Source organism: Ictidomys tridecemlineatus, chromosome 7, assembly GCF_052094955.1.
Source record: "Ictidomys tridecemlineatus isolate mIctTri1 chromosome 7, mIctTri1.hap1, whole genome shotgun sequence".
Classification (NCBI taxonomy): Eukaryota; Metazoa; Chordata; class Mammalia; order Rodentia; family Sciuridae; genus Ictidomys; species Ictidomys tridecemlineatus.
In genome coordinates this window covers 140,225,914-140,239,977 of record NC_135483.1, presented here as the reverse complement: position 1 = coordinate 140,239,977, position 14,064 = coordinate 140,225,914, and the positions used below count along the sequence as shown (strand labels likewise).

General features: G+C 37.2%; 1 protein-coding gene across 2 annotated transcripts in view; it reads right to left on the bottom strand.

Moving 5' to 3' along the window:
• Window positions 1–7,699: 7,699 nt before the first annotated feature.
• The window catches only part of Cybrd1 (cytochrome b reductase 1), a 29,824-nt gene continuing 23,459 nt past the window's right edge, over window positions 7,700–14,064 (bottom strand). The window contains exons 3-4 of one of the 2 annotated variants that reach the window (XM_005324585.5): window positions 12,983–13,137; window positions 7,700–11,391 (exon numbers count right to left, since the gene is read on the bottom strand). In XM_005324585.5, the coding sequence (XP_005324642.1) occupies window positions 11,088–11,391; window positions 12,983–13,137 (459 nt within the window). In that variant the 3' untranslated portion in view covers window positions 7,700–11,087. The remainder of the gene's footprint in view (window positions 11,392–12,982; window positions 13,138–14,064) is intronic. The other variant, XM_013358324.4, reaches the window with a different exon arrangement.

The window sequence follows — 14,064 nt, the reverse complement described above, 5'->3', positions numbered from 1 at the left end:
CTTCCTGTAGGTAAATTTTAAAAGGCAAACAATTTTACTGCTTTGCTTCTTTAAAATACGTATTTCTCTGGGCTGCGGTTGTAGTTCAGTGGTAGAGTGCTTACCTAGTATGTTTGAGGCACTGGGTTCGATCCACCACGTATAAATAAATTAAATAAAGGTATAAAAATACAATAACATGGGGGCTGGGGATGTGGCTCAAGCGGTAGCGCGCTCGCCTGGCATGCATGCGGCCCGGGTTCGATCCTCAGCACCACATACCAACAAAGATGTTGTGTCCGCCGAGAACTAAAAAAAAATAATTATTAAAAAAATTCTCTCTCTCTCTCTCTCTCTCTCTCTCTCTCTCTCTCTCACTCTCTCTTTAAAAAAAATTACAATAACATTATTGAAAATATATGTCTCCATAAAGCAAAACTTTCAACACTATATTATGAATTTATATCAGGCAGTTGAGATATATATAGATATGGATATCTATATATATATCAAGACTAAAATAAAAGATAGTGAATCAACAAGTCTACTCTATTGAAAAATTAGTATAATGTTGATTTTAAGTAGATATTAAGGGTAATTATAACCCATGAAGCAACCACTAAAAATTTAATGACAAGTGGTGGCAAAAAAAAAAAAAAAAAACTAATAGAGTAACTAAAATGGAATTCTAGAAATAAATTCATTTAAGAACCTGCCCCCCCCCCATACAGTAGGAAAAAAGAAACAAAACAAAACAAAACAAAACAGATGGGAAAACTAATAGTAAAATCAAACTACATTAATAATTAAGTTAAAGGTAAAGTAAGCGGTATTAAAAGAGATCGTAGACAGATTTTTTAAAAACAAGACCCTCTATGTTGCTTATTAGAAATGGAAATATAAGTAGATTGACATGAATGGTAGAAAAGATATAATATCCAAATAGTAAGCATAAAAATATGGAGTAGCTGTATTCATATCAAGTAGCACAGAGGTGAAGACAAATACTATTTTCAGAAATAAGGAAAGGTAAATGAAAAAAGATCAATAAAAAAAGATCAAGTACAATTGGAGTTTGTAAATATTCCTCTTTCAGCAATTGCTAAATAATTAAGACAAAAAAATCAATAAAGGCAGACAAACTCAATAACATTATATCAATTTCCTTGAGTTAATTGATGTCTATAGAAGAATACATACAGCAACTGCAGAATTCATATTCTTTTTAAGTGCATATGACATGTTCAGCATGATAAACCACATACTGGGCTATAAAACAAGTCTCAAAAAATTTATAAAGATTGAAACCATATAGAATATGCTCTCTGATTAAAATGGAATTAAGTGGAAAATCAGTAAGATATTTAGAAAAACCTATTGTGGAAATTGACACACTTATAAAGAAGGGAAATTAGAAATCAATGAAATAGAAAAGAGAAAACAATTAAGAAAATGAACAAAGCCCAAAGTTTGTTCTTTGAAAAAAGCAAACTAATAAATGCCTAGGTAGACTAATCAAAATCAAAGTAGAAAAAGTTGGTAATATCGGGAATGAAAGAGAGAATATTTTTATAGATCATACAGATTTTGAAAAGAGAAGGGAATGTAAGTAATTTTACTCCCACAAATTTATTCCCACAGAAACAGAAATCCTTATGAAAATATTAGCAAATCTAAATTGGGTCTAGTGGTATGCACTTAAAATCCCAGCACTAAGGAGGCTGAAGTGGGAAGATCAGTTGAGCCCGTGAATTCAAGACCAGCCTGGGCAACACAGTGAGATTTTGTCTCCCAAAACAACAACAACAAAAAACCAACAATACTAATTAACCAATATATAAAAAGGATAATGCATAACGATCAAAGGGAGTTTAGAACGGCAAAGTTGGTTCAATATGCATAATTCAATGTATGCCACCAAATTAACAGAATCAGTAGAAAAACAAGTGATTATTTCAGTAAATGAAGAAAAAAATCATTTAACACAATTTAACACTCATGACTTAAAAAAAAGAACTCAGGCCATATGCAGTGATGCTCGCCTGTAATTGTAGGTGCTTGGGAGGCTGAGGCAGAAGGATCATGAATTCAAAGCCATCCTCAGCAATGGCGAGATGCTAAGCGATTCAGTGAGACTCTTGTCTCTAAATAAAAATACAAATTAGGGCTGGGGATGTGGCTCAGTGCTTGAGTGGCCCTGAATTCAATCCCCGGTACCACTCCCCCTCCCCCCCCCCAAAAAAAAACAACACCTCAACAAATTAATATGCCTCAATCTGATGAAGGTCATGTATGACATCTTTAATAATAAAATATTGAATGTTTTCCCTCTGTTATAGTGAATAAACTAAGAATGTCTGCCTATTCCAATTGACTGGTGTTTGCAACAGTTTGAAATATATCAAAAATTTAAGATAGACTATTTGATTGAAAAAAGGCTAGGTAAGCGAAATATTATAAGACAAATGTACCAAATTGTTAATCATAGACTGTGAGTGGTGGCTGTGTGCATATTTACTCTATAATTCTGTCTGCTTTTCTGTATGCTTAAAAATGTTTATAAGATGTTGCGGGGAAAGGCTGCAAGATCCCATATTAGAAAACTTGTTTTCCAAACTTCTTTACTCATCAACAACAACAATAAACAAACACACAAACAAAAACCACAAAAAACTCTTAAAGAAAATGAAATAAACATTACAGAGCATGCTCTGGAAAACAGCTCCTATGTAGATTTATTTCTGACTCCTTTGAATATTTAAAATAAGAATGGCGTATTATTTATTCACTGCTGCATAGAAAAATGTCCCGAAATGCTGTGGCTTAAAATGACAACTATTTATTATTTCTGTGAGATGGTTGGAGCTCAGCTTGGTAGTTCTTTTGCTGACCTCGCTTGGCATCTGAGCTCAGCTGGGGCTGGAACATTCAAGAAGACCTTTCATCCTCTAAGATCTCTCTGTGGGTGACTTTAGTCCTTTAGTGGACTCTTCTAGACTTCCTCAAAAGCATAATGGCTAGACTCCAAGAGGAGAAACCAGAATCTAATGTTTCTCTAAATGCTTGGGCTCAGATTTTCAGAATGTCACTTATTCCACATTCAATTATTAAAGGAAGACAAAAGGTCAATCCCAATTCAAGAGAAGACAGACTTCACCTCCCAGGATGAGGAACATACGTATCTGGAGAACTGATGGTGGCCATCTCTGGAGATATCTATCTGTAGATATGGATACAGACCTCAACAAATCAAGGAAGCCGCTTATTCATTGGGGGGCTCAGGCAACATTTTCTGGATGAGAAAGTGGCTGTCAGTTACAGAGGGAATTTTAGTTTCATAGGGTACAATGAGGGTGGCTTAATCATTGGATACTTTGGACATACCATTCAGACAGGTAAAAAAGTTGTATAGGTTACACTCAGGAGGGCAGTTGAAAAGGTTAAAACTCATTGTTATTTGAAGAGATGGCATTATGGGCCAGGCTCTGTGGGCAATAACCAAACAGACTCCATTTTACCCATGTCATGTAAGAACACTTCTCCTGTGAGAAAACTCTGCCTCTGCCATCCTGATCCTGCTTAACACACTCTGCCTAGAAATGCAAATGTTTCTGTTCTTCTTATACAATGTAAAATTGTTCTCTTTTTGGTTCCCATTTTTTCTTGGACAATGTACCCTGTCAGAGAATTGTTGCCTAGACATTAGGAACCATTCTAATGGAACCAGAATTTCCATTCAAGGCAAAGATGTGTGTGCCTTACTAAAGATGCTTAAAATTTATAAATGAATAGATGGTTATTTATAATTCAAAGCAATCTTTTTTTGGGGGGAGGGGGTACCAGAGATTGAACTCAGGGGCACTCGACCACTGAGCCACATCCCCAGCCCTATTTTGTATTTTCTTTAGAGACAGGTTGCTTAGCACCTTGCTTTTGCAGAGGATGGCTTTGAACTCGCGATCTTCCTGTCTCAGTCTCCCGAGCTGCAGGGATTACAGGCATTTACTACCGTGCCTGCTAGCAATCTTTGCTTTCTAGATCACAGAGATTTTCTAAATAGCAGGTTCCAAAATGTACTTGTAAGGATGGAAAAACAGGTTTTCCTACCCATCATAAAGTATCGTGGCTGACACCCCAGTACCCAAGGTCAGGTTAACAAGAGAAAAGCACAACAAATCTATTTGATCATAATTTCAAGTGGCACAGGAACTTTCAGAAATGAAGACTTAAAGGCCTAGGGTGAACTATCTGTTTTTCTGTTTAGGTTCAATAAATCATGGACAACTGTGTAGAAACTGATTGAACAAAAAGGGTATGAAATAATAGTAATAGACTTTGGTATGTGTTGGGGAGATAGCAAGCCCTGTTCAGATTCTTTTTGGTATCTTTAAGAAACATTACTTCCTTTCAAATATGGGCCATGACTTTTCTGGAATGAGGGGGTCTTAATATCTACAATCAAAATAAGGTAAGTAGTGAGAGTTTCTTTTAACTCTTACTCCAAAAAGTGTGTGTGTGTGTGTGTGTGTGTGTGTGTGTGTGTGTGATTAGAGTACTATTTCTAGGTTTTATGGCTGGCTTCGGGGGAAAATTTTTTCTGATTTCTATGGCTTGCATCAGGGAAGAATGAGGGGTGAGATGGTTGGGGTGGGGTGGGGCTGAGTCAAACTTTGCTTCTGATGTTACCAAACTCAGGTCCTGCTGCTCACTACTCAAAAGTCAGTACTCAGGCTGGGATTGTGGCTCAGTGGTAGAGTGCTTTGCCTGGCACATGTGAGGCACTAGGTTCTATCCTCAGCACCACATTAAAAAAATAAATAAATAAAATAAAGATATTATATCCATCTACAACTAAAAAAAAAAAAAAGTCAATGCCAGGCACAGGGGTGCATGCAGCTTGGGAAGCTGAGATAGGAGGATTGGGAGTTCAAGTCAAAAGTCAGCCTCTACAGAAGCTGGCACTAAACAACTCAGTGAGACCCTGTCTCTAGATAAAATTCAAAATAGGACTGGGGATGTGGCTCAGTGGTCAAGTGCCCCTGAGTTTAATCCCAGGTACCACCCCACCCCACTCCAAAAAAGTCAATACTCATGAGATGGAGTTTGTGGAAAGGAAATCAAGTTTATTCAAGGGCCAGCATCCCGAAAGATGGAAGAAGCAATAATTCTCAAAGCTCCATCTTGAGAACTTATGCAAATGAAAGGGCTTCTATGAGGAAGGAAAGAAGGAACAGGAGAAAATGGGCAGGCAGGATACAAGCTGAGTGGGTGGGTTGTTATCCTGGATGTGTATCTCTTCTCTGGGCATCTCATTGCAATGGACCTTGACCTGGGAATAGTTCCTGTAATTCTTTAGACAGACATATTAAGTTTCTGCAAGTTAAACCTCATAGCAATTTACATGCTCTGTGTTAGCTGATGCACAGAACTAAACAACAAGGTGTTAGACATTCTGATGTTATTGGAAGATCACCAGATGTTCTGAGGTCTGTAAATATAAGGAAAGATTAGTTATTACCATCTTAAGCTTTTAGGCATGGTTTCTCTTTAGAATTTAAAATGCTTTACAAAAGGAAGGGATGCAACCTTGTAAAAGGTACAGGACAACTTGCAAAGGGAATGGCGACTGTTACACTGAGGTCTTCACTTTAGGGTGTTATTTTCTAAGCTCCAAGACACTAGTGTTGGCTTCAGGGTATAGTGGAAAGTATTCTGAATTTAAGAGTCAGGAAACGCAGGTGATTGTCCTGACTGCTACTTACCAGCTAGATGCAAAATTGACCTTGGAACCTTATTTGTAAAGCAGGATTAATGGTAACTCCTCACTAAATTTTATTTAGTGCCAAAAAAGAGCGGAGATCTCTCTGATTCCCAGAAGAACAGTCTCCAAAGGAATTGGAACTGAATTCAAAGCAGCTCTGAGGAACTGAAGCAGGACTTCATGGATCTTCACTCTAATACCTGCCATTGATGTAATTTTGGCTGCCTTATGCAATACCGCTCCACAGCGACTGTTTCCTGTCGTGAACTACAGTCTTCCTCTCTGCCTTCGGTACTTTCTCGTTTATTATTTATTTTTATGATTTCTCATCATTTTAGCCTGCAATGAACTACCATGGCCCTACCTCATTGTCTAGACCAGGGACTAGCAAACTTTTAGCCAAATATGGCCAAGTATGGCCTGCCATCCGTTTTTGTAAATAAAGTTTGGTTGGAATGCAGTCATACTCGAAAATTCATTAATGTATTGTCTGTGGACACTTTTGGCTACAGTGGCAGGATTAAGTAGTGGTAACAGGCCCTGCGCAGTTCACAAAACTTATGTGACTCTTTTCTAGACTATTTCATGGCCCTGTTCTCTAGCATTCTTTTAGTTTTGTTTTCATTGATGTGTGTGTGTGTGTGTGTGTGTGTGTGTGTGTTCGTGTGGTGCTGGGGTTCAAACTAGGATTTCATACAGGTGGGCAAGTGCTCTATTACTGAGCTACACCCCCAACCCCTCACTGATATATTCTTGAAGTATTTCTTAGTTCAAGTTCTTAGAAGAGAGAGAAGCAATATGGTTACCCTCTTTTCATGCAGGCCAGTTTATGGTATGTTCCCAGCTTTGGAAAGGCTGAATATGGGTTCCATGTCCTTTTCCACACTGTTCAATTATTGTGGCTGAAGAGATATAGGTAATACAGAGTCAGTAAATCAGACCTGCCTTGGAAGGAGGGACTGGGGTATAGTGGGCACTATGATCAACATGGTAACCCAAAATTAAATTAGATAATATATGTAAAATTATATGGTAATATGCTCCAGTCATATATCTTTATAAAGTGTTAAAAGTACTTGCCAAGTATGAAATGAAATATAGTACCCTTGAAATTAATAATATAAATCTGTGACAAAATGTGATACAACATAAGACTTCAACTCACATATCCCTGCACTACTGCACAAAACTGGACACAATGTTACAGTGCTGTTATAACCACAGACAAAAAGTACCATGAACATTTCCCATCAGATAAAAAGCAGGTGAAGAAAAGCAGGCCCAGATGAGCCTTAGTGTTAAGATTTCCTGAGTTTGGGCACTACTTAGATGCTAATAACCCTTATTTTTCTAATTTTGGAAAACAAACCAACTAACCAGTTCATCCATGAAAATTATGAACTCTCTCAATGAATAACTACTGTAAACACACAGTTCTGTAATGACCAGTATTTTAATAGGCTCTTCTTCCATGATTTTCCAACTTACACTGCATCTGTGTGATTGCTTATCCTATACCACCCTGTAGTGTGGTCCAATTCAGAACCTATATGGAGGGGACACCATAGTCGGGTGGGTATTTGTGTGGTACTGGGGATTGATACCAGGGTTGCTATACCACTGATCTACACCTCTGGTCTTTTTTTTTTTTTTTTTTTTTTAATTTCTGAGATATCTTTCTGTGTTGCCTGGGTTGGTCTGGAACTTGAAACCCTCCTGCTGCAGCTTCCTGATTAGCTGGGATTACAGGTGTGTGCTACTGCACCCAGCGCCTTGACACTTTTGAAAGGGTCCTCTGTGAAGGGATGATACCTCAAGTGTACTTTACAGAGAAATATGACAGCATTTTCAATAAAAGTACTTAAAAATAACCCCTCACTGAAGAAACATGGGAAAGAAACTTTCAAATAAAGCCTGTGCCTTCTACCATGGAAAAAAACAGAGAGCAAACACATAGAATTTCCAAAATACCTTTTATTACTATATAGAAAGTCAAGAAAAAAATAGATGCATACTTTTCCCACAAATTTATAAAATGTTCAAAATAGTTCATCTTTTTCAATAAATGTGCAAAGATAAAAGGACAAATTTAAAAGATAGAAATTTTCTTTTCCACTTAAAAGTTTTCAGGTACCTTATTTTCTTTCTCTAAATGTTCCTATGTATAAGACCTAGCAGTCACAGTTTTCTGTTGGCATTATCCAAAAAAGGACACATCAAGATAAAAATTCTATCACATTGCAGCAAAACTGACATAAGGCTTTACTCCTTCTTTTGCACTTTAAATTTGTCAGTTGTGATCAATCAAGATGATGCTGGAATTTCCAACCCAGCAGGAAAAAGAGCTTAATTAAAAATGAGACATACAATTTATCTTGTCCTTTAGAAAACAAACCACTTGTCAGTACTCCTTAAAAAGTGCAATTGCCTCCTTTGTCATTTCATTGCAAGGTCTGAGATGTGGTTTCTGAACAGCACAGCTTAAATGAAACCACATAAGTAAAGGAAAGAAAGCACTTTGGAGGGTGGATTCAGTTTGACACAAGCATAGGAAGCCGAACACTTTTGATGACATTAATTCAATAAAGTATATTCATTTGAGTTTTTCAATAAACCCTTCGAAAGAAAAGGCTTTCTTTCGTGTTGATTTAGGTGAGTGCTAAAATAAAGCTTTTTTTTTTGCAATTAGATTATGGGGTAAGTCAAGCCAGATTATCTCAGCAGATGATGTAAGCTATAATTATTTTGGGAAGTTTCAATCAGTGTTTTGGAATGATACCTGAAGCTTTCTTCTCCCCTATTCTTTGTGAGCTTTTTAATATGATATTTTTGGTGGAGATGCTTTAGGTAGGAAATATCAGCTTTTGAAAGATAAAGGCGCAATTATCCTTAGAATAAAAAGCCCATTAAAAGAAGACTCTCAAACAGAAAAGTTTTCTAGATATATTTTACTACATATCCTTTTCATAAAGGCTGAAAATGAAAGAAAAGAAGTCCTTACAATATCTAAGATTACCCTCACATTAGCCCAATTGAGAGAAAATAAAAGGTTGAGATGAAGGATGATCAAATACTTTGCAATGGAGCTATTCTAGTGCTAAATAATTAGCTGTGCACTGATCACCTCTTTCTTGGCCTATATAAAAAGAAATGGTAGCCTCACTTCTTGGGATACAGTCACCATCCCCTCTCCTCAAAATAAGCTTGGAATTTGGGGTACCTACCTGTAATAAAACATCTATTTATCAAACTGTGTGTGTGACATGCAATTACTCCTTCCACTTAGCACCCATACTAAATTTAATTGTGCTACCATGTTCTAGGCTTTGGGCTGAGCATTGCAGATCCTTCTGACACCATTAACAATTTAGGAAATAGAATTAACTGAATAAGAGGAAAACAGTGCTTAAGCAAGGAAATCTTGAATGATTATCCATGAAATTTAAGGAATACGATAGAGTCTAACTTGTATTCAGTCTTTGGAAGTAATTACCAGTTATATAAAAGAAGTCCATTAAGCACCAAAAACGTCAAATGTATTTGGTATAAACTATAAGGTTTTTATACACATTAAAATACATACATACATATATAAGTGTATATATATATATATTTTATTTTATTTTATTTATTTATTTATTTTAAGAGACAGGGTCTCATTCTGTTGATCAGGATGCCCCCAAACTTTTGAGCTCAAAGGATTCTCCTGCCTCAGCCTCCCAAACAGCTGGGACTAAAGGTGTATGCCACCACACAGAATTCTAAAATGCTTCAATTTAAGACTGCAGGAAAGCCAAAAGTCAACGAAACCCCCCCCTAAAAAACATCATTTAACTACTCTAGGTTTTAAGTCAGTTTAGAGCCTAGATAGAGGCCTCCATGCATAAAACGTTATCATCTCTAAGTCTCAATTCATTACTAAGAACCCAAAGCTCAAAACAGCCCCTGGAACTCCATGAAAATCAGGAAGGATCTTGGCTTTTGCCCCAGCAAAGGGCAGTCCATGAGAATGTTCTCTCCAAACACAAAGTTGTTCAACAGCTAAGATCCTGAAGAACGAATATTGCAATTAATTCATCAAATTTGCAAGCTGCATATGTTTTTGCTCAAACCTCTCTGTTGCCAAGACACAATTTTAAGATTAAAAGGGCATCGAGGCAGGTTAAGGCTTGTTGGCAGCAGCAGAGGCTCCCATCTATGTTCAGACACGAGAGGCCCCTATTCTTTGGCTATCTGGAGGATCACTGGGAGACAGCCACAAAGAAACACCCCTTTAGCCTCATTCCAGTCCACTTCAGCAACTGAGGTTTATTCAGGGGTACAAATTAGTATTAAACAGAAAAGTAGCACAGTGAAGTGACTGGGATCCCAGGCTGAGGAGCTGGCCTGCCAGGGTTTGAATGGCAGGCAGTTCCACTGTGGTGTTGAGGCATGTTATTAACATCTCCAGGCTTCAGATGTCTGACCTGTAAAAAGGGGATAATAACCACCCCATAAGGTCTGTCTGGGGGCTGAGGGAGCTTAGAAGAGCATCTAGCACGTAGTGTCAGGTAAGTACTTTAAACAATAAAAACAAACTTAGGAAAAGACGCTCTTTGAGATTTGTAGAGCAGTTTATGCTTCTTAAGCATTCAGGCATATTTTTTTTCTAAGAGGTCTAGAATCTAAGGAAGTCTAGGACTGAAGCTGAGTTCTAGAAAATCTTCCAAGTCTGACCAGAAAAGATCTCTTCAACTACCCATGGTCCATTGACTGCTCCAAAATGCCCTAATAAAATGCTTGTATCCAGGGCCAACATAAGCCCAAACCAACTGGAGAGGGAGCAGAAGGCTGCCAGGGGAGAAGGGAACTAATAATTTTCCTAAGGTTCCCCCAACCATACTCTTGTCATGACATCTGTGTAGCATAATGGTCTAAAACCCGTTATTTTAAAATTTTAGGACTCGTACTATCTACTTCTGAAATCACTGGGCTCCCAGGATTAACGGGAAATGACAGTGTGACAAGAGGCTAGGGAAGCTGCCAGTTTATCCAATCAATCAACTGATAAGACACATTTTGAGCATCTGTTCTGTGCAAGATATTGCACCAATACTTTGGTCCTCAACAAGCAAAAGGTACAACAAATACAAATTTTATCAGCTATTATTATATTGATCAAGTCCTTTCCAATTCAGGAATGTTCATAGGCCTCAATCCACACAGACTCTTTTCAAGAAACCCTCCTTGATGGTTACAACAAATATCGACACTCTGTAGCTCAATTATCTCATGGCTAAGTAGGAGAAGCTAAATTGTAGAGCTGGTTTTTAAAGTGGAAGCTATACTTCTGCACCTCTATAAAATTTTACATGGTGGACCTCTGGCCAACATCATCCAGGCCGGAGTTTCTTTTCCTGGTCGCTCCTTCATTGTTTAACTCTGAATCTGATCTGTCTGTGTTGTTGCCAGAGCTTATTGCTACGGCACCTTCCATTCTCTCTGTAGTGTCACAATTTGATTTAAGAAGGGTAGAATCTGGTTCTTTAGGACGTTTCCATTGTGGTCTTGAGACGATCCAAAAAATGAGGGCCCCAAACAACAGAATCAGAAGGCCAAGAGTGTTGACAAAAACACCTTCTGGTGGGAATGAATGGTATGCAGGATCTTTCCTATGAAAAAAGAGAACGTGTCCAATTACAAATAGGGTTCTACAGCAACATACAATATAGTATTGAATTCATCTGTTCAAAATGCACACTGGTGTGGCTTTAATGTAAATTCCCTTAACGCTTGATATTAAGGAGAAATTTAAGTCATGCTATAACTCACACAATGAAATATTATAAAACTGTCAAAAATCCCAAGCATGAATATGGTACCTAGAATATCTGTATCACTTAAAAATTGAAAAAGATGAAATGAAAATGTGTATACACTGTAATTGTATTAACATGAAAATATGCACATAAAAAAACTGAAAGGGAATCCATAACTTTAATAGTTGTTTTGCAGGTGATCCTTCAAAAATTTTAGTCATTTGTTCCATGTATAATACAAATTATTTTTTGTTTGTTTTTTAAATATTTGTTTTTAGTTGTTGAAGGGTCTTTATTTTTTAATTTTTTTTATTTATACATGGTGTTGAGAATTGAACCCAGTGCCTCAGACATGCTAGGCAAGTGCATCTACATGCTAGCCACTGGGCTACAACCCCAGCCCCACGAGTTATTTTTAACATAAACATTTTAAGCTTAAAATTTTTGTTTAAAAAACTGTTACATTGGGCTGGGCTGTGGCTCAGTGGTATAGCACTTGCCTAGCATGTGTGAGGCATTGGGTTTGATTCTCAGCACTGCATATAAATGAAAAAAAATGATTTAAAAAAGGTCCATTAACAACTTAAAAAAATATATATATATATTTTTTTAATCAAGTATGGATATATATATATATATATATCCATACTTGATTTCAGGCCCAAGGGAGGAAGCTAATGACCTGTAGTTACTTTGCTACTGTTTTCCAAAAACAATGACTTCCTTTTAGATAGCCTTGGAATTCCTTCCTTAGAAATTGAGGCAATGGAGCCAGGGCGGGGCGGGTCTGGCCAGTTCAGGAGCACAACAACACTCTCCAGGGCAAGACTGCTTTTATTAAGAAGTTGCAGAGGCACCTTAAAGGATGGTGGGCAAACAGTTGGGGTAGGGGGAGTTTGAAAGATCCCAGGTATGAATGAAAGAGACCTCTGTGCCTCTGCCCCTCCCTGGTATCTCATCTGTGTCCCAGAGCATGTAATAAAAACTAAGGTGTATAGTGTCCAAAAAAAAAAAATAGTGAAACTGTGTTATTATGACCATTTTACAGACAAAAAATGTTGATAGTTCTCTGTTTCTATCTTCTATGTTAGAGACCCCAGGTCTAACGGGGGAACACCTGAAGAATGGAGGCAGAGGATGGGTTCAAAGCTCTAGAACACTGTTAATCAACTTATGAGTAATACACACAGTCATAATAGGATAATGATGAAAAGTGCCTTTGAGGCTGATATGCACATTTTAATTTTTACCTAATACTAAATGCCTGAATGTGTTAGAAAATGGTTCAGAGAATTACACACACACACACACACACACACACACACACATATATGCGTGTATATATATTTATGTTTATCTGTTACATTTACATTACATTTCCAGTGAACAAGTATTTAACTTTTTAAAGCTTATGTATTACAATTAGAAAGACTGTACAACTTACAGGACAAAAAATAGTTTCTCTGTCACTCCCATAAGGGCCGTCGCAATCGTTGTTCCAAAGAGGAAAAGTCCAAAATAAACATGTATGGGCATGACAAATTCTCGGAGAGAAGGTGGAGCCCAAGGAAGCAGAAAGATGAAAAAACCTGTGAAAAGCTAAACACCAAAAAGTACAAAGGTTATGGTTTAATTTAAGTTTTAACTCATTTAAAGTTATTCTAAAAGCAATTTGTAAAAAATGGGGGGAAAAAAAACTTTTCCATAGAAACTGGGGTGAAAAAAAATGAAAAACAGAACACATTAGGACATACAATTCAGTGAGTTCAGTCTAAAAAGCTATGTGGAAACAAGATGACCATTTTTTCATGAGGAAAAAATGAATTCTACAGGACAATTCTCTCCATTTCTTTGATAATTAAATCCCTATGAGAATCTTCTTTATAGAGAAGACAGCAAAATTCCCATATAAATTGAAGTCTGTTGGACTTCCAGAGTTTTGTTTTGTTGCCCACCATACCCTGCCCAGTAAGTATTTTCTCAACAAGAAAATAAAGATCACTTAGTGGCTAACAGATTACTGAGTTTAAAGACTTAAAAAAAAAAGTACTGAGTTAGAATCTACCAGCCTGACAAAACAACTCTGAAAAAAACAGAAGAATGAGGAGAAAATAACTAACATCATTCACTGCTCCATCCTCTGTGTTAGAGACCCCACGTCTAAGGTGGGAAACACCAGAAGAATGGAGGAAGAGGATGGGTTCAAAGCCCTAGAACACTGTTAGAATCAGCTTATGTGTAATACACACAGTTATGATACGATAGTGATAAAAAGTGCCTTTGATGCTGGTGTGCACATTTTATTTTTCACCTAATACTGCAAATGCTTGAATGTGTTAGAAAATGGTTCAGAGGATTTCCCCCTTGACAGTTCAAAACATTCCTAATTCTTCCTCAGTGAATATCAATAGTTCTATCAGTGTCTAGGGGCAAACTTCCTGACATTCATGTTGTACTTTCAATATGAAAATGTGGCCCAGGTCAATGACTGCCTGGGATTTAGCACAAATATATCTCTGTAAAGGC